The sequence below is a fragment of the Nasonia vitripennis genome, chromosome 3, assembly GCF_009193385.2.
Source record: "Nasonia vitripennis strain AsymCx chromosome 3, Nvit_psr_1.1, whole genome shotgun sequence".
NCBI classification, from domain to species: domain Eukaryota; kingdom Metazoa; phylum Arthropoda; class Insecta; order Hymenoptera; family Pteromalidae; genus Nasonia; species Nasonia vitripennis.
This window is the reverse complement of record NC_045759.1, coordinates 6,418,110-6,437,337: the sequence shown is the minus strand read 5'-3', so window position 1 is coordinate 6,437,337 and position 19,228 is coordinate 6,418,110. Positions and strand designations below refer to the sequence as shown.

Below are 19,228 nucleotides of genomic sequence, written 5' to 3'. Positions count from 1 at the left end.
CTGACCGCACACTGTCATAACTACTCGAACTCGTCACTATCACCCACTCCTCCTCGAACAAAGACACACTTCATTCCCATCATCGACCATCGCTCTATACGTTCTCACTTTCATTTTGCAAATTCATCTCAGCAAAAAAACACAAACTTCTCGTCCCCGCAGACACGCGACGATCGAGCAAAAATCACAGTAGGCCTCTAAAAATAGCAGCTCGAAATTCAACAGACTCGCACAGCCTTGCGCCCCCGCATTCATCCCAGTTCTCTCTCTCTCTCTCTCTCTCTCTCTCTCTCTCTCTCTCTCGGCTCTTCCCGACCGAGTGAACGCGTTCGTCCGTTTGTGTTTGTGTAGGCAGGCGCATCGATAGAAATTGTATGCAGCTTCGCTGGTCTACAAGTGTCCCTATTTGCATGCGCGAAGTTTACGGCCGCGACGACGAGCTGTGCGACGCGCGGTATAGTGGCACACGTGCGCGGATTGTGTATACAGCGTGTGTTGGCTCGCAAAAAAATGTAAAAAGACGGAGCGGACGTGGTTTAAAGTTGACGTTCTGGTGGAGTATTTCGAGAATTCAAGGGAGAGATCGAGATCCGAATTAATTTGTTTGCTCCGTCGACGGCGTCATCCGTGTCTATATGCAACGTCGGCTGTATTGGTTCAGGCTATGTCGGCGCGTCGGCAGTGAGATAAATTCAGCGGAAATGGTAAGGAGTAGACTGTTTGTTTCTTGAATGAAGCGCTCTAGACAAACATTCGGCATTGAAACGCTCGATTTGTATGCCGGAGTTCAACTGGTACCAAGTCAAAGCTCGTATATAGATAAAATAAACATGTTATACAGCTCAAAAAGATGCCTACGACGCGTAACATGAAACAAGCGTATATAAGACATATATAACATATGACCAAAATACAGAGGAACAACCCTGCGGTTGATTCTCAGCAGCACTGCATACACATCCGCACTTAAAATACGTCTAGTTGCTTAATGAGAATCGAGGTTAGTCGGTCACAGGCTTGTCGACGTATGCGCGCATGTATCATCTCTGTACCGCTTCGATGATTCGCGAATTCGCGAGTTTACAAGTCGACGCTTGCTTAATACCGCTGATGTGGAGTGAGAGTGAAAAGAGGAAAAAAGTTTCCTCGTTGCAGCGAAGCTTCTGTTCCATTTCCTCGAGTTGAGATCGATGAGTTCGGATATTCGGTATATGTGTGTGTGCTCTACGATGCCTCTCATTGTTGGAGTTTACTTTCGGTGAAATAATTCCGGCGAAGCTACAGAAAAAGTTGCTGAGCCGCTGTTATTTTTTCTCTTTTGTGCTCGCGCCCATGTGGATTCGGTACGAGAGTGAGAGAGATGAGCCGTGTGGAAATGTATGTTTTTTGTACGTGTTGGGTGATGGATTTCCTGGATATTACATGAGAAAATTTAATTATCGCGACAGTTTTGTTTTTGTTCTTTGAAACCCACTTATTCATTTCGTGAGGCAACCCAACAACCCAATAACAAAAGACTTACAGGTGCAGTTATAGCCCGAGCTGCTCAAGCAGGAGGCCTGTAAACCAAGTTTTGGAATAAGTTGTATATCTACATTTGAAGCGCAGATTCTGATGTGGGGAATGAAAAAGCACCTATGCGCCACCTATCTTCGCTAACAAGAAGCTACAGAGTCAAAGAGTTTGAGGGGTGGGGGAATAGTCACCCAATACACCAATTTCACGACGATCAAAGGACACTCTAAACCGATTCCCCTTTCCGCATACATCGTCAAAAAAGTCCACCCCATCGCAATCCACAGACACTCCTTTTCGCTCAAAAGCGAAATATCCCATTCTGCTTGGTTAGCGAAAATAGAGGATACAACGGCCATATACGCGAGGCCATGACGAGCAGGTGTCTTGTCGCGGCGGTAATAGAAATTGGCGAGCTGCAGCATCAGCCGAGTGATTGGCAGAGCGTGCAGCCGTGATTGGCTAGACGCGGAGACTGACGCTTGTTACCGTACTGATTGTTATTGACGACCACCATCCCGTGGATACGGCTCTGCGATTCGGCTTTCCACGTGTCTTTTTCCACGATATGCTATACTGGATTCAATTTCTTTGGGCATCGAGAAATGATTTTGATGTATACTTCGATCAATTTGAATTTCGAACAAATACAGGTGAATTATCAGCCGCTGGTGTAATTCCACCGGAGCGTAAATGTAGCACAAAGCACTCTCCCGCGCGCTTGTGTCCAAAACAAAATCCTCATTTTTTCCACCTCCGAAACATCGTTTCACGCGTCGTTACGAACGCGTTCGAGCACCAAATGCACAAACGTATATAAAATCATCGAAAAATACATCGCGCGATTTGCCCCGGCAATTCGCGTCCAATTAACATCAGTCGCGTAAACGGCTCTCGGCGTGAAATGGCCCCGTATGTCGACTAAAATTATAATCGAGCTTTCGCGCGCGAGCGCGGCAATTTATTCGCAATTTATTTTCGCCACTGCACTGGTGGAGTGTATGTTATACGCGCGGGTGCATCAGAACAACGGCTGCTGCTGCAGAAGAGAGAAAAATCATTGGGACGTTAAACACGTCGTCGAATTCGCGGATATAATGCACGACTAACGGATTTATGCGTCTTTGGGAGGGAGAGAGGGAGAGGAGATCGTTTGGTTAACGATATTTCGGCGCTGAAACAAACGGCCGGTTAATCGGATTCTAGCTGTGGCTTTTATATTGTATGCCTCGCTGAATAATTGATGAGCCCTGGAGCCGACAGCCGCGTCTTTTTTACGGGCCGACTCGTTTATTATCGATCCATCATCCATACCTGTAAAAAAGTGCGCGGGTGTGTATTGTGTATGGGGTATTTTATCATTATTTATTTTTCGTGGGATTGAATCGAAGCTTTTTTTTTAAATAAAGTGGGATGAAGGGATCGATCGATACTCATTTGCTATCGTTACCTGCAGCCGAACGCTAGCCACTTTATAATGGGTTTTATAGAGCGTGACAAAGGTCAAATATATACTTGAACCGATTTTAATAAAAACGCGGTGAATCACTAACGACGATCGTATAGATCAAGTATATAAATTTGAAAATCGTTTCCACTGTTAACTTTCAATCATCTCTCGGACACACAGCCCGCAGCTGAAATTCGTTAAAATTTCAATCTCCACTGAAATTCGCTCCTATACTTGCAAAATAGCTCCACGTGCAGTAAAAAGCTCATACCAGCCGACCTTGACACTTCAATCCAAATACGCATTCAAACTCGACACAGCAGTTATAGACGACTTTTCGCCTTGTTAACCGAAAAAGTATCGACACGTCTCTTTCTGCATATACCTATGTAGCTATATACAGGATATACACGCGCGATTACGAGGAAACAAGCGCAGGTGCAAAATGACCGCAGACGCAGTTCCTGATGCATGCTGTTGGCAAAGCGATGAATAATCGCCGGCTTCTGTTGCGAAACAATAGCGAATTATGCTCCGCAGACAGAGAGTCCGGTTTTGTATATATATTGTGTGTGTGTGTATGTATATATATGTATATATATATATATATATATATATATATATATATATATATATATATATATATATATGCGCTTCTTATCAATAGTGATACTCAATAGTGAGAGAGAGAGAGAGAGAGACTTGTTAATTAATTAACAAGAGCGAAAGATTGATCGCTGAAATAATGATATCGAGCTGCTCGATGTCGCGTGTGTAGGTACGATTATGAATTTCTGCTGTGCGGTGTGGCGGGTGTATTAGAGTGTCGATGCTTATTTGCGGGTGATATCTCGATGTCCGAGTATCGATGTGTTTTGTGTTATTACAGCTGATGTGGATATTTCGGATAATTTTGTTATCGTTGTTATTATGTAGCTTGGATTGGTCTACACGAAGTATGTCTTGTTGATCGAGGTTCATGTATGCGCTGATATTGTTATTAATGGCGCCGTTTGTTTATCCTATATTTACCTTATCGTGCGCATCTAACATTTATTACACGATTCGGCGTATATATCGTCGGTTTACAGGTATACTCGGAAGATTTTGAAAATACAGTAAGGTAAATATCGACGAAAGCTTCAGCTACACACTTCTTCATTTATAAATCCACGCTTATTGCTATTTCTACACGTATCGAGCTCGATTCTTCTTGTAAAATCGGATATTGTAATTTTAACCGCTGCAGCGACCGAAGTACCGCTTAAAAATATCCGCAACTAGGCTGTACAGTCATCAACCGCTATAAATGTCAATGGCCCTTCGGGTATACTTTTTATAGTACAGCTTTTATATTAAATCGAGAAAAAAAATGAAAAATTTCACATCTTTCCAAAAGTACATGAATTCGTAAAAATCCTGATCGCTCACTCAGCTCGCTGCAAAAAGCTCCGCTCTCAAAAGCGCAGTCCATCTCTGTCCAACTTTCAATCCTATACCCCGTGCACACATCCGACCACTCGGCGAATCAATCTCCCGCGGCGCTAAATTCCCAGCTTCCGCTGTCCACTTATGCCAGGGCTGGGCGAGCTGCTCGCGTGATTAGCACAGCCTACCCACGCACACATACGCAGTGGAATCATCGCGACTCGGTCAGCCATGAGATTGGCGCTATACATATACACGGCGCGTTCATTGTCGAGAGGCGCTAATTCGCCGCGTCTCTCGATCCCACCGCACATGACGGGGGCTGCAGCGCACATGCTTCTCTCCCTCCCCCGAAAGAGCTGCTATAATAACCGGCTGTCAGCTGCAGCGTACATAGACACATATATACGTATATAGTGTGTCTCTGCTTTTGTCGCTCGCGCGCGTTTACACACAGAGCTGCTTTTTCGCGTCTTGGTAAGTACGGCTCCGGAAAATTTCGTGCATAACTCATTTGGAGATGGAACGAGTCGGCGCGTGGATTGTGGGTGATAATAATGCGCGTGGAATATAACGCGCTTATCGTTATGCGCGCAGGGAAGCTACTCCAGAGCGCTGCAGTGTGTCGGAGCTTTTAGGCGATTATTTATATTTCACGCTTTCACGTGTATGTGTGGAAAGAGAGAAAGCGCATTGTTTGCGCGAGCTCATTTGAATGCCGCGCCATATATCGATCCGGAATTGTTTCGCGGGAAAAATTGGCTGTATAATGCCGCGCTTTGACTATACTATACAATATACGATGTATTTTTGCGTCGGCTAATGGGATATATTGTGAGCGAACGCCGCGCGCGGGTAAATGTTTGATTTGGCCTTTTTTTTATATATAAACGCGCCGGAGTTTGTCCTGCTATTTGAATATGAATGCGGGTCGTGTCGCTGATTTATGCATTGCGGCGCTGAATGCTTTTTACGTCGCCGGCATTGGTGCTGAATTAATATTTTTTTATAATACGCCGAGCTCTATACTGTGGTCATTAAATCGAAGGATTTGAAAAATCGCGACGACGTCGTTTTATTGAAACAAAGAGGGAGGGGTGAAAGTATCTATTTTTATCTTTTGATATTACGTCCGGAGGTGGAGGGATGGGTATAAAACTTTGAGGGAGTTTGAAACTCGAACTGGCCTGGAATGTACTTCCAGCGCAGAGAACTTGCTCGGCCGAGCACTTGACAACGTCTGTGCCCCGGAGAATAAAAATATCCCTTCTTCTCTCGAGTCGCAGTCCATAACAATACAAAACCGTCTCGTTCTCTCTCTTGGAGCGATAAATATTCCTAATAAAATTCTTGGGAGTTTCTACGCTACGTCGTGATATTTCCGCATACGCGAAACGCCGGGCGTCGCAAATTGCAGAGATTTATATTGTTGTAATTACTGTCCAATCTTTTCGTCGAGTTGTCGGTCCCGAGTTGGCTTTTAACCGTCGCAAACTATCCGATGGAGTTTTGATGGTTTGCAAATATCTCACTGAAGTTTCAGACGTATTTGCGCAGCTTTGGCCATTGTATCATTTCTCCGCTGTGTGGGCGGGTATATAGTATAGTTCGTAATGGCGATGAATGGAAGTAAACAGTTGTTGGCGGTAACGAGAAGTTCGAATGTAATAAGTTACTGGATGGATAGCTCGGCTGTATTCTTTGTGTGTGCGTGTGTGTGTGTGTGTCTTGTATTGAAAGCTCGCTGTTTGTTAATTAAGATATAACTGCAGTGAATATTTTATTTACTCGACGGAGCATAAGTTCGTTATGTATTTGCATAGCTCTGTTTGCTCAGCTTGATCGTGACAATCGTCGGAGAGATTTCCTTTCGTTAGCTGCACCTGCGCTCGCATTGTGCTTTCTAATGTATTCATGACAAACGTAAACATTACACCTTTTATCAGCCATGTGTCGATACTTTCGATTAGCTTTTGAAGCGTTCGTAGAGCTTGAAATAATAACAGCTTGAATACTTACCGCAATATATCGATGATAAGAGATAGCTTTCTTAGGAAAAACGTTATGATTTTCCAGCTCTACTAACATCGGTTCATCCACGATTCTCGAACCCTAAAATCAAATCAGCCATCTCCAAAAAAAAAATCCACCCTTTGAACGCATGAAAAGCCGCTCGCAAACAAAGCGATTCCTCTCGACTCTCCCGGAAGCCCAAGAGCACACAGCCACCCCCGCGTTTCGTCGTCTCGAAGACACAAGACACTTCCACTGTACTGCGGTGGCGAACAAACTCTCCTCCGCGAGGACAAATGATCGAGTCTCGAGCTTTGACGCTCACTCACACAGACACACACGTATGCGTCTGCATTATGCATCGTCGCAAAGTGGATGCGAGAGAAGAGCGGATCGATCCTCGAGAGAAGCTCTTGGGCGACACTCTTATCCAAGAGCCAACCTCTGGGAGAGCTAGCATGTGTAGAGGAAGAGGAGTCACCTGGCTGAGAGGCTCATCCGATAGCAGGATTAACTTCCGCGACAGCTCCGGTATAAACCCCCTATATACTGTGCTGGTCGTCTGGAAATTTTGTAAATTTTCCTCGGACGCGCTATATACTCCTCGAGTGAATTGTATCCCGCTTGAGCGACGCAGTAAATTAGGTATGAGGAGCTGGTGTACTCGAGCTTTGAGTAACGGATTACACTGGGACTGCAGTGCCGCGGATATTTACTGTGGCTACATTATTGAGTGAACCGCTTCTCTGTGTGTATACGGCTCGAGCCGATCAGCCGAATTGTATGTCTAGGGGATACTAATAGGGAGTATATGGATCTGGGCTTTAATTTCTCTGTTTCCTCGAAAATTGAATCTTCTTCGGATGAAAAGTGCGCGGAGGGAGTATCGGTGTTTCGTATCTCGAGGAAACAATATCCAGCGACGATGCAATAAGAATCGATGAATTTTATTTCTGAGAGACAACGCGATACACCTCTAATTCAACTTCGTTCGCTGGAATATATCGATATCATCGGCGATAACGAAGCTCTTCGAGATTAGTTTGCCCGGGCTAATTAACGCGCGTGGAAATTCGTTCCAAAAACTACGGCTTCTCCAGAACTTTTGCCAAACTGTAACGAAAACTCTCAGCCTACTTTTCATTATCGAAGTAGTGACTATATTGACAACTATCCCTACTCGAAGAAAGACGAGCTTCAATTACGCGACATCGTCGTATCCGTTACAAATCACCAAATTTCATTGACGACGCTCTCGTACGTTATTCTCTAACTGGAAACCCTCGAGAGGACGGACGGACAGGTCAGGAATTACACGCGATACAGAGCAGTCTCGTTATACACAGACTCGCACGGTAGATATATCGCGATAATTGCTACCTATCATCCGGATTAATTGGTCGGAGACGACACCCCAACGATTTCTCGACACTTTGACGCGCTGCCGTAGTCATTATTTTTCGCTCGCTTAATTGATTAATTGCCGCGCGATCGTGGCAAATCGGTTTTTAATAACTTTTTTACGCTTCGATTCGGTCTGGATTTGCGTTTAATGGCTCGGCTTTAATCGGACCGCCGGCTTTGATGCGATACTCGGCGGATATGGCAAAACGGATTTAATTGTGATTGCCGGCCGTGCCGTGAAGCGCTTATTATGCTGAAAACAATCGCTTTGTTTGCGAGGAAGCGCCTTTTTATTGATACGATTCCGTCCGTCGCGTTTAGGGCTAATTTTTTTTAATATTGGAAGGGCTGCAGGAGATCTATAAAATTCCGTTTGGCTAACCATATTCGGATACGGCTATATTGGAACGAGAAATACGTTTCGGAAAATTTTCTTTTTTTTCTATTTACTCACTCGCCGCAAGTTTTGATTAACAACGACGGTATAATTACGAAAAAATAAAAAAAAATCATTCCGAAGCCGTTCTTGAACACCAGCGTGGCAAAAAACAGCTCTTGCTCTCACGAATATTACGTTTGACTATACATATACCTCTACACTTTCCACTATTTTCCATTACGAAAGTGTTTTCGTTAGACAAGCGAACGCGATGTTATTGCCTTGTAATTTGCGCAGCTGCCGCTGCTGTGTTTTATTACTGGAGCGAAATAACGTTAAAAACTTTGAATCAAAGTTCTCGGCTTCATTTTTAGAGGAGCTTTTCACCCGTAACTGTTTCGAATTCCAAGCAGGGAATCGCACTACCCTTGCTTAGCGCTCGGTGTACTACGAAGTAGGACTTGCAAAATTTGGAGGGAGTAAAATTTCCGCTTTAAAAACTTTCGAGAGCTTTTTATCTGTTGAGCTGATGAATCATCGATAACACGGTAAATAAAGGTGGAAAGCTCCGCAGTGTTTAAGAACTGCGATACAAAGGATCGGCTAATTAACCGACTTTGCAGTAAATTATCCGTAGTTTAATTAAAAATAAAGACTAAGATGCGGCTTTTTCGTATTATTCCCTCGTTGAACTTTTGAACTCTCTCTCTCTCTCTCTCTCGATCTCTCTCTCTCTCTCTCCCAAAGGTATAACAGCCGAGAATAGTATACCTACATAGGAATATCTCATTCAATAATTAGTATCGGTCATGATGCCGGCGTGTTTTCATTTAAAAATGTCAAGCGCGTCAAACGAGGGATCGTTATCTTTTGTTATCGTCGGCGTGGTGCCACCGTTAATTAACGTATACCTCGACCTGCCAAATTATTTCAAAAGTGTATCCACTGGTGGAATAAGGTAAAATTTAATTGCGCGCGATAATACCGTGAAATACGATTTTTCCTTCGAATTTCTAATAACATCGTACCTGATGGAAGACAAACCCCCCATGAGGAAGATGGAAATCTCGTCGTGCATTTACTCAGGCGATGCCTACACCCTCTCTCAAGAATTGATCGCGCGAGCTTACTCCTTTTTTTCATTCCTCCTCTCCACACCTCCTTCTCGGGCAGCAGCAGCTCGGTATGAGATTCTTCCGCGCGTTATATCATATCCCATCCCTCTCGTCGCGAGCTTGCGCGAAAGCTCCCCCGCACGTATACACTGTGACGTGTCGTCGCCTGCGAGAGCAATTACCCCTGACGGGAAAATAACAAGTTCGAAAGTAGAAAATTGCTTTTTAAAGAGATATTACCCCCGAGAGCCATGAATATATATCAGCGCGTGTGTCACACGCGGCAATTGTTGCGTCTTATACCCGTCCGCTTGGATCACTTCTAGCGGTGTGTTATGTGAAAACTTGTTTGCTTTGTTTTTCAGCGCCGAATCGAAGGGGTGCCAATGAGATCCTCATCGGCGAGGTGGACATCGCGATGCACGACGGCGAGGATGACAGCGGGGGCGGTGGGATGGTGGCCGGGGACGACGACAGCCCCGAAACCAGCACTGAACAACCTTTCGCCAAGAAGTGCATCGTCGATAACAAGGCCTACTCTCACAGTCAGATGGTAATGTCATAAAATATTCGATCATCACTTTATTCAGACGAGCTTTAAACTACAAGGTCGTACACGCGGCCCGAAACAGGATTTTCGGATTCACGGAAAGACAGTATAACGGGCGCGGGAAACTTGCCCTGGCGGCACGTGCACGCGGCGGCTCAAATATTGACCGAACGATGAAAGCCGTTTACCCCGAAGGCCAGAGGAATTTTTTTCAGCGCTTGACCCCGCAAAAACGCCATGAATATTCATGCGGACTTTTTCTCGTGTGTCTGTATGGCCATGGAACTGTATATGTGTGTGTGATTCGATTGAATAAGCCGCGGAAGAAACTGCGACGAACGCAGTTTTCTCGGGGGGGAGTGATGTGTGCGAGGGAAATTTTGAAGGCAGGGGGTTTATTGGAGAACGTCGGGTTGCTTCGAAGGCTGGAATTAGTCTTTTCAGGATTTGAATGCCAGAAAAATAAAAATATAAATAATCGGTCAAACCATCGGCAAGCGCGTTTATCGAACGAAACATACATCAGCGAAAAAAAATGCATACCTCTAAAAAAAGAACAGGTTGCGCCGCACACCTCTCGCTAATCAATACGATCAAACGAGCCGCGACGGAAAACGTCACTCACCAGCTCTCTCTCTCTCTCTCTCTCTCTCTCTCTCTCTCTCTCTCAGAAGCCTCGAAAAATGTTTTTTCCAATTATCAGACGTATTCCTGGCATAAATCAACATTACTCACACACATACACGGGACGAAATTGCGTTCTATGTACATGTACACGTTAGTATTCGGGCGATGCGCGCTTTATTATTTCTGCATCCAATTAGCGACATTCGAGTGCATGTTGACATTACCCCGGAGGATTATACACGCGCGAGCGCCTATGCCGAATCGGGTCACACACTCTGCCTGGCTGTATTTATATACTCATGTGTGTGTGTACATTTACGCCCCCGCGTGGTGTATCGTTCCTTCTTGGAAAGCGCAACGAGCCCTCGTTACATTTCGCGCTTTTTTCCTCCTCGTCGACTTCGCTCGCTCGTTTTATTCTCGAGTTTCGAGCTTGATTTGCTGCTGTGCCGTTGCTAGAGAGGATGCGGACTTTTTGTACTTTCGGCGCGTATACATCAGCTTCTTATATTCGTGATTAATCTCTAGCCGGCGAGGATATCGCGTATCGGGTTTTTTCTCTGCTGACGTGTATATAAGGCACGCGCTCGTTTATTTTAATGAGGATGCGAGAAGTTGTATGTACAGTTGTAATTTTATTCCCTTGTTTTTGCCCGTTGAATTTGAACGTCTGGCCTGAGTCTTAGGTATACATCAATTTGAATTGCGAATAATCAATTCCGATAATCGATACGTTACTAAGAAAAATTCAAGCATATTCCAAGTAAACAGAGCCGCGGCAGAGTTAAACTCGTCGACCGTTCGAAATCCGATAAGCTCGAACGTGTCCGTATTATTCCTTGGAAATTTCGTTGGGCAAATTTTCCCGAAACTCAAGAGCACGAGTCCGTCGTCGACGACGTCTTAGTCCCTTGAATCCTCGACGCCGCACAAATTGCACACCGGCATATACTGCTACAGACTACTTAGTCGTCGTAATGGAATCAAAGTCAAGCCTGCCCTTATCGGCGCCGCAGCAGCACCGAAGTGCCATTCGTGCTCGACTAGCTCTCGTTGAAAGTCACGACTTGAGAGGGCTGCTGGTCGAGGCGGTATGCGACGTGCGACGGTATATGGGTACCTCTGCGTATGTATATAGTGCAGACGGCTATTTTTCTTTTATTATCCCAAGGGTATATGTTCGGTCGATTATGCTTGGAGTGGAATTGGTTTTTACGATAATTTAAAATTGATTTGGAATGCCAGCCATTACATGATAAAGGTCATCGTTCAATTGTACTCATAAATATCCTGTTCATTCTATTTCTCCTATCTTGTTTGTCCCAGTTTCAGAAACGTCAGATTTCACTTTTATTTATTTTTTTTGATTTTTCACCTGCGCATGCGGGAATTATTTATTTCCGCGCTTATTAGATACGCGTTATATCCAACATAATAATCAGCTGCGAGATTCAGTTCAAAACGTAAGCGATATAATTTTATTGCGGCTGGTATTTAGCAATACGATTTTCCCGACAGCAATAACGCAACTTTACGCTGGAATTTTCCACGAGATGAATTCAGTTTCCATTTTTGTAAGAAGGAGAAGTTGAATAAATAAAGTGATCGATAAATAATTTTATTCATAATAGCCTATAATCGGTGAAACGAACACAAAGAAGATAATAAGTGAAAACGCCGAATTCTAATAGCATAATAATAATAATATTATGTGGTATCGTAAGATTATATCGTGCAAATATCAAAGAAGAAACTACATTAGATAAGAAGTTAATCGTTTTTCGTGCCCCACTCCTTGCGCTCTCTCCTACTAGCTTGTATACATATTCTTCTCCGCTTTGATGTTTATAAATCAGAATTTCCAACGCTGAGCTCTCAGTCTGGCAGGCTTTTGTCTTTGTCTCTCACTTTCTTCTACCGTGTACAGAGTGTGTAAATTCTTCATCATGTCTTAACTAGACATTATTCTTACCACAAACTGAGTTTTAACATCAACAGGTATGACACTGCTTTTATTTTAAAGGTTCGACTTTCTTTGTATTTGATATCTATTTTAAATGTGTATTACGGTACATGGTTGATAAATTTAAATAGGACTAGATAACACTATTTTTCACTTACTTTTGATGCACTACAGAACAAGAAAAACGTTCTTTCAAAGTTCTAAAGTGTATCGCGCTAATGCAACAGACTATAACACTCTTACATATGTCTCTTTCAATTAATAATATTTCAATCGATAATTGTTGATTATCATGATATTAAACACGTGAGGAGTCTTAAAAGTTGAACAGAAGAAAGTCTGATTAAAAACTGCTGCAGCTTTTTTTATTTGTATCCTTGTATTACAGGATATCGTGTGCTTTTGTGATAAAACACTAGCCGACTGCCGAATAAAAAAGCAACTTGTTTCGACAGCATAACGAACTATTTTTGACCGTAAGTATAGGATCGATTGAATATTTAACATTCATAAGATATAATAAAAAATAAGACAAAATATTTCATTGCAGATAATATCTTTTGAAATTAGCAAAAATGGCGCATCTTCAACAATCGTCTAGCGGCACTAACGAAACTACAGTACAGGATATTTTGAATCTTCTCGACAAAGGTGAAACCAAGATCAAAATGAGTGTTAGTAAAGATGTGATACTATTCTTAGGTATCACAGGCACAGGAAAAACAACTGCTTCGCTTTTTATTGCTGGATACGATGATTATATAATAGCTGAAAAAAATCCTAACGGCAAAGGTTATACAGTAACAGATACATTGGGTAAAATCGGCAATTCTACGGTTGACTCTCAAACGATTTTTCCGGATTTATTATCAGATTCTAATACAGATGGAGCCATTTACGATTGTCCTGGATATACCGACAGCAGAGGTCCATTATACGACATATCTGCTTCATATTTTACTAAAAAAATTATAGATCATGCTGAAAGAGTTAAATTGGTTTTTACTATTTCCTATGCTGCTGTAGACAGTGAAAACAAGGATAAAAAATCTTTTCCGGAATTGTTAAATTATGGTGCGGCAATGATGACGAATATTGCAAAGTTCAACCAAAGCATAGGGCTTATAGTGACGAAAGTTAAAAATGAATACGACGTAGAAGAAGTAAATGGAGAACTGATTGCGACTCTGATTCCAGATGAAACAGTTATAAAAGACATTGGTAATTACATTGCAGGTGTTAAGAATGATTTGAACACATCTGTAACAAGTAAGAAAGCTGAAAAAATACAGTTCATCAATGCCTTATTAACAAAAGCAAATGGAAACTATACAAATATAGGAATTCTAAGACAACCAAACCAGGCTGGAAAGTATAGAAACATAACATTACTACAAGATCTTAAGCCATCTTTGCTGAAACTAGTAAACAACAATATTGTGTTTAAAACGCACAAAAAAAGTGACTTTAGCCATACCATATCCGATAATTCTAAGATTTATCTGCGCGATTTAATCGAAAAAATAAATGAAGATATCGTGTCTAATATAGCAAAAATTTGTAAAGAAATCGAAAAATATTGCAATAACCGAATAGAACCATTCAACGATTTTCAAGATTTACACAACAAATTTCGAATGGGCTACAATTTATTTTCATCTACAAAAACTGCAGCAATTTCTTTTGAGGAACCGCGACAGATGGTTGAACAAATCACTAAGAACATTATTAGCTTAAATATTACTATATCAAACGAAAATTTTCAAAACATCATAAATCATGGTGAGTATCTTCAATTTATAAAAACAATAAATAATGAATTGACCGTAGTTAAGCCCGTAGAATGGGCTGAAGGATTAACAAATCTAGTTACATATTTAGATGATTCACAGAGATGGTATAATTTTTTGATAAACTTTTATGATATTTTGTCAAAATACCATGTACAACAACACTACCAACAACATTTTGATACTGTGGACAAATTAGAAAATCAAATAAAACTAAACGAAAAGAATCCCAGCGTTATTTCTAAGGAGTTGAAAATTTTTTTAGACAAAGTAAGCAAAGCTGATTCGGAAAAAGAGTACGATAATATTAAGAATATCCGACAATTAAGCGCAGTTAAATTAAAATTCTTAAACATATTGTTAAATTTAACGCTTAAATACAACGTGGATTCATCTTGCGACAGTGATAATAATTTAATCATTAAAGGACAATATGTTAGATTAAATGAGACCAACTCTGCGAGTTGTAAAAAGCCAAAATCGATAAGAATCTTTGCATTGGATAAGGTATTTATAGATACTGACTTGAATAAAACAGGTGATCAAGTACAACTATCTATCATAGCACCGAAATTGGAAATCATTGGAAGTCCAAGTATAATATTAAATGGAAGTCCTGGAGCATCGTTGATAGATGAACAAGCAAAAAATGCTTCTCAACCCGGTGCTAAAGGAGAAAATGGAAACCCCGGAAAACCTGGTGGCCCCACTGGCCATTTCATAAGTATTTCACAAAATGTAGCGAATAGTGAGCATCTTAAACTCTCGATCGTAGGTGGCAAAGGCGGGACAGGACAAAAAGGAGGCAATGGCAAAGAAGGACAAAATGGAACGATACCACCTGTTCCCAAAGATGGTGATGACCCTTGGTGGGATGAAAGAGAGTTTGAAGTAAAAGATGATATAAAGATGAACATGATTAATAGTGGCGATATTCCAAAATTTAATTCACATTTTGTCGAGTGGAAAGCTCGATGGTGGGTACGAGGAAAGGATTGTACTGACGGGGGAAATGGTGGTGATGGTGGTATCGGTGGAAAAGGAGGAAATTCATTTGACCCTATTGTCGTAAACCTAATTGAGAGTCCAAAATTCGAAATCACTGTCGCTAAAGGAGAAATTGGAACAGCTGGTTCTGGAGGTAAAGGTGCTGCAGGGGGAAAACAAAGAGGACAACTTTTAACACTAGACGGATATTCCTTGAAAGCAGTGAGCAGTTGGCAGAGTCCCACACCTTCATACAAGTATACCGTTGTGTCCCGAGAAGATTTGAAAGAGTGTTCGGCAGGCCATGAAGGCCTTACAGGTAAAAATGATGCAAAAATCAAAAAGTCAGAAGAAGTTAGTTTCATTAGCTTGCCATCTGCAGTCATTAACGATTATAAAAATTACGTAAGAGATAATCTGAGTAACAATATGATGGAGTCTTTTCTAAGAAAATTTCTTGACGGTTTGGAGCATCACGAATCTTTGAAAAAACTGTATGATATACACGGGTTGGTTAATGAATTACAAGGCTTAGAAAATCAGTTTTACAGATTGCGAAATAAGCTGTCGCTTTTACCATTCTATCGATCATTATTATATAGAATCGATCAATACGCCGATGAACTCCATGCAGAAAAACGGTTAACGGATGATAATAAAAAAGTACTTGGCTTTTTACACACGTCAGTTTTAAGTAGAATATATAGCATTAACAACAGTGCAGGCAATAAACTGGTCTTAGATCTTGACGCTTTCTTAAAAGAAAGAATAAGAGAAATTAAAAAATTAAAAGAACTCGAAAGTGTTGCATCCGTAAATGACGAAAGAAAAAGATATCAGAACTCACTTTTGGAAAAAATTAATGAAGCTCAAAATTTCGTTGAAGAGCAAATCACTCCAGAATTAAATAATGTGCTGCATGGAGTAGATCATCAGATTGAATTGTTGGTCGAAGAAACAATCGCTTTGCAAAACGAAACTCAAACAGCGAAAGACAAGATAGACAAAAAACGAGAACAATTAAAAAATGCAGGAGGATTAAAAGTGCTCGTTGCTGTCTTGAAAACAGCAAGTCAATTTTTAAGTTTTCTGGGCCCAGTCGCTGGTGCTGCCGGATCAGTGATTGGCGGAGGAATAATGGTATCAGAAGCTTTATACTTCAAAGACTCAGGTGGAGGTTCAGCAAACCCAGTTGATTTACCGAATGCAGTAAAAAATTCCATATCAAAAATAACAGAACAACTAAAAGATGAACAATCGCTTTTTAAAGCGCAGTTAGATGACACACAACACAAATTGAAAGATTTTTCAGAAAACAAACCATCCGCTGTCATGAGTGATGTTCAGAAAAAAATATTCGAGGTCAAACAACAATTAGAGAAAGAAATGAACGTAAAAAATTCGATCGATGTTGAAGCCGTTGATAAACTGTACAAAATGCGAAAAGATGTACAAGATTTCCTGCAAAAGAAAAGAGAAATGCTAGAAAATCAAAAAACGAGAGGCAATAACAAAAACAATGATGAGGACGAAGGCAACGGTGAAGGCGAAAAGAAGAAGAAAGAGGATGAGATAAATTTAGTAAAAGTCATAGAAAATACTTTTGGAATAATTAAAATACCGCTTGATTATTACAATAAAATTAAAAATGATGAAGCTAAAATAGATGAATTAGGTCGTGCTATGAGAAAATTAGATGAAAATCTATATCAGTTGCGAGTATATGAACAGCTGATATATCAAATTATCGCTCCCACGTGTAGAAATCTCGAAGATAAGATAAATGAAATGGGAAGTAATTTACAAGGTCAATCTCACGCTGCCCTTGATATCAGTAAATGGCGAATACAAGGTTCTCTAAGGGATATGAAGCTGCAAATGAAACAAATGACACAGGGATTTCGTGTACAAGAAAATCTTGTTCGCTGCATAGAAAAATTAGAAGAGGGCATGACAATCATGATCAAAATGTATGATCGCATAGAAGATTATCACGACAAAGCAGAATTGGCCGATTATATTGCGAACATTTATTCTAATAGTGCGGGTCAGATAAAAATAGAGAATGATGAACTGAGACGCGAAGTTGATAGTCTGAAGTGGATTATACAATCCAATCTCGTATTGGAAAAATATGAAGTATCCATGAACTCCTTCAAGCAGCGCATATTTCCATTTGGGGATTATTTTTTTGCAGAATTTGAATTACCCTCTAATCTTGTATCTAATGATACCAACAGTTTAGTAGTAGCATCTGGTGAAAAGATAAGTCTTTTGAGGTCGAAGTTAGAAGAATCTAAAATTACCATGACCGAATACGATCAATACATCCACAGCCGAGTACCATTTAATAGTAATTTGGCAATATCAAAGCCATTCTTCGTGTGGAGTCATGATGAGTATAAAAATGCGATAAAGCGACTCCTACTAGGAGAAAAGATAATTTTAAAATCCGATATTATACGAGGTTCGAAGCAGAATGCGATAAAATTTAATGTCGTGGGCATCAATTTTAAACTAGAGAACGAAACAATGCAATCTGAATTAAATGAACAATTAAAGTATTTGAAAGTAGAAATGATGCACATGGGCACTTCCTACTATAGATGCCATAATAAATTTTATACCATTGTAAGCGACAATCAAACACTTATGTATACGTTCATGAAGAATGAAAATGGAGTTCCTCAGGATTCAAGTGACTCGTACAAAAAATTAGAAAAATACGAACCGTTTCTCAGTCCATATACCTTGTGGAGTATACAACTCAGGAAATACGATTTGAGCAAAAACAATATCTTCGCTTCATTGGCAAATTATACAAATGAAAAAATAGATCTGGAGTTAGAAGGTGTCGGCCAATACGTCGACAGCGACTTCACTACATTATGCAACGACAATTTGAATAAATATTATGCAGTAGACGATACAATATCTTTAATTGATAATATTAATTTACAAAATAAACACCCGTTGCAAGAAATACCAACAGATAGCTTATTTAGCACTCGAAGTAATTCACACCGTAGTAAGAGAAAACGTCGAAATTTAAATGAGCAACAGTTCTCAACGAATAAAGATTCATTTTCTACAAGTGGAGCTTGCAGCAATATAAAATCTTCGTTTATAAATAATATCATTAATCTTGTAGGTACTGGTTTGATGACTTACGGGTATTTTAATCCGATAAATAAGATAAGTCATTGGTTTACGAAAGAAGAAAAAATTATTGAGGAAGAAGATTTTATGACGCTGGACGACAGTGCGTCCGTAGCTGCGAAATGGACAAATATTCCGTCTACAGGTTCAGAACTACCGACTTTTACCAATCCGTTCATAAATGATGATTCGTCTGCTGTTAACAGCTTGCCAAACTATTTCTCACTTTGTAACAATGAAAATTTATTATTACTGGATTTAATAGTACGACAAAAGAACGGAATGAAATACAAGCAGAATCATTTTGCAGTCGATAAACAAAGAGATTCTGAGTATTCTAATATTCTTGCTTATAACGCTCATAGACCTAGATTTAATTAGCAATGTAAATTTTAAAATAAACTACAAACGTTTGTTATCTTTATCCGTGATAAATAAATGCATGAATAAAAAATGCTTCTTTTCATTCACCACTGAGATTCGATCCTTCCTCTCTCTCCTATATAGTTTTGTCGCCATAAGGCAAAAATTATGTTCCATATTCCATAGCTCGTGACTTGCTTAGGAAACTTTCCTGTAGACTTCGATATTTCTTAGAAAATCCTATAACTACAAATTTTATACGTAAGTTTTTATTTGGTATTATCAGAATCAACAAACATCTTTGAAAACGTGGAATTCCGATTTTATGGAAAAAAAAATTCATTTAAAATACTACTGGCTTACACTAATTTACGCGACGCGCCTCTGTAATAACCTCTGTTTTTCCAATATTCGTAATATTTTCACAAATACGAAACGAACAAAATTTACTTTCGCAAAATATAAATAAACATAGTTCAATAAAA

General features: G+C 40.5%; 2 protein-coding genes across 2 annotated transcripts in view; both read left to right on the top strand.

Moving 5' to 3' along the window:
• Window positions 1-19,228, top strand: part of LOC100680540 (COPII coat assembly protein SEC16) — a 56,926-nt gene that overhangs the window by 31,708 nt on the left and 5,990 nt on the right. Inside the window, exon 2 of the mRNA XM_003424205.4 lies at window positions 9,670-9,857. Coding sequence (XP_003424253.1) covers window positions 9,670-9,857 — 188 coding nt within the window. The remainder of the gene's footprint in view (window positions 1-9,669; window positions 9,858-19,228) is intronic.
• On the top strand, window positions 12,339-18,834 carry LOC100680511. Its single transcript, XM_003424204.4, has 3 exons — window positions 12,339-12,479; window positions 12,833-12,920; window positions 12,995-18,834. The coding sequence occupies exon 3, from the start codon at window positions 13,020-13,022 to the stop codon at window positions 18,759-18,761; it is 5,742 nt and encodes a 1,913-aa protein (XP_003424252.1). The 5' UTR covers window positions 12,339-12,479; window positions 12,833-12,920; window positions 12,995-13,019; the 3' UTR covers window positions 18,762-18,834.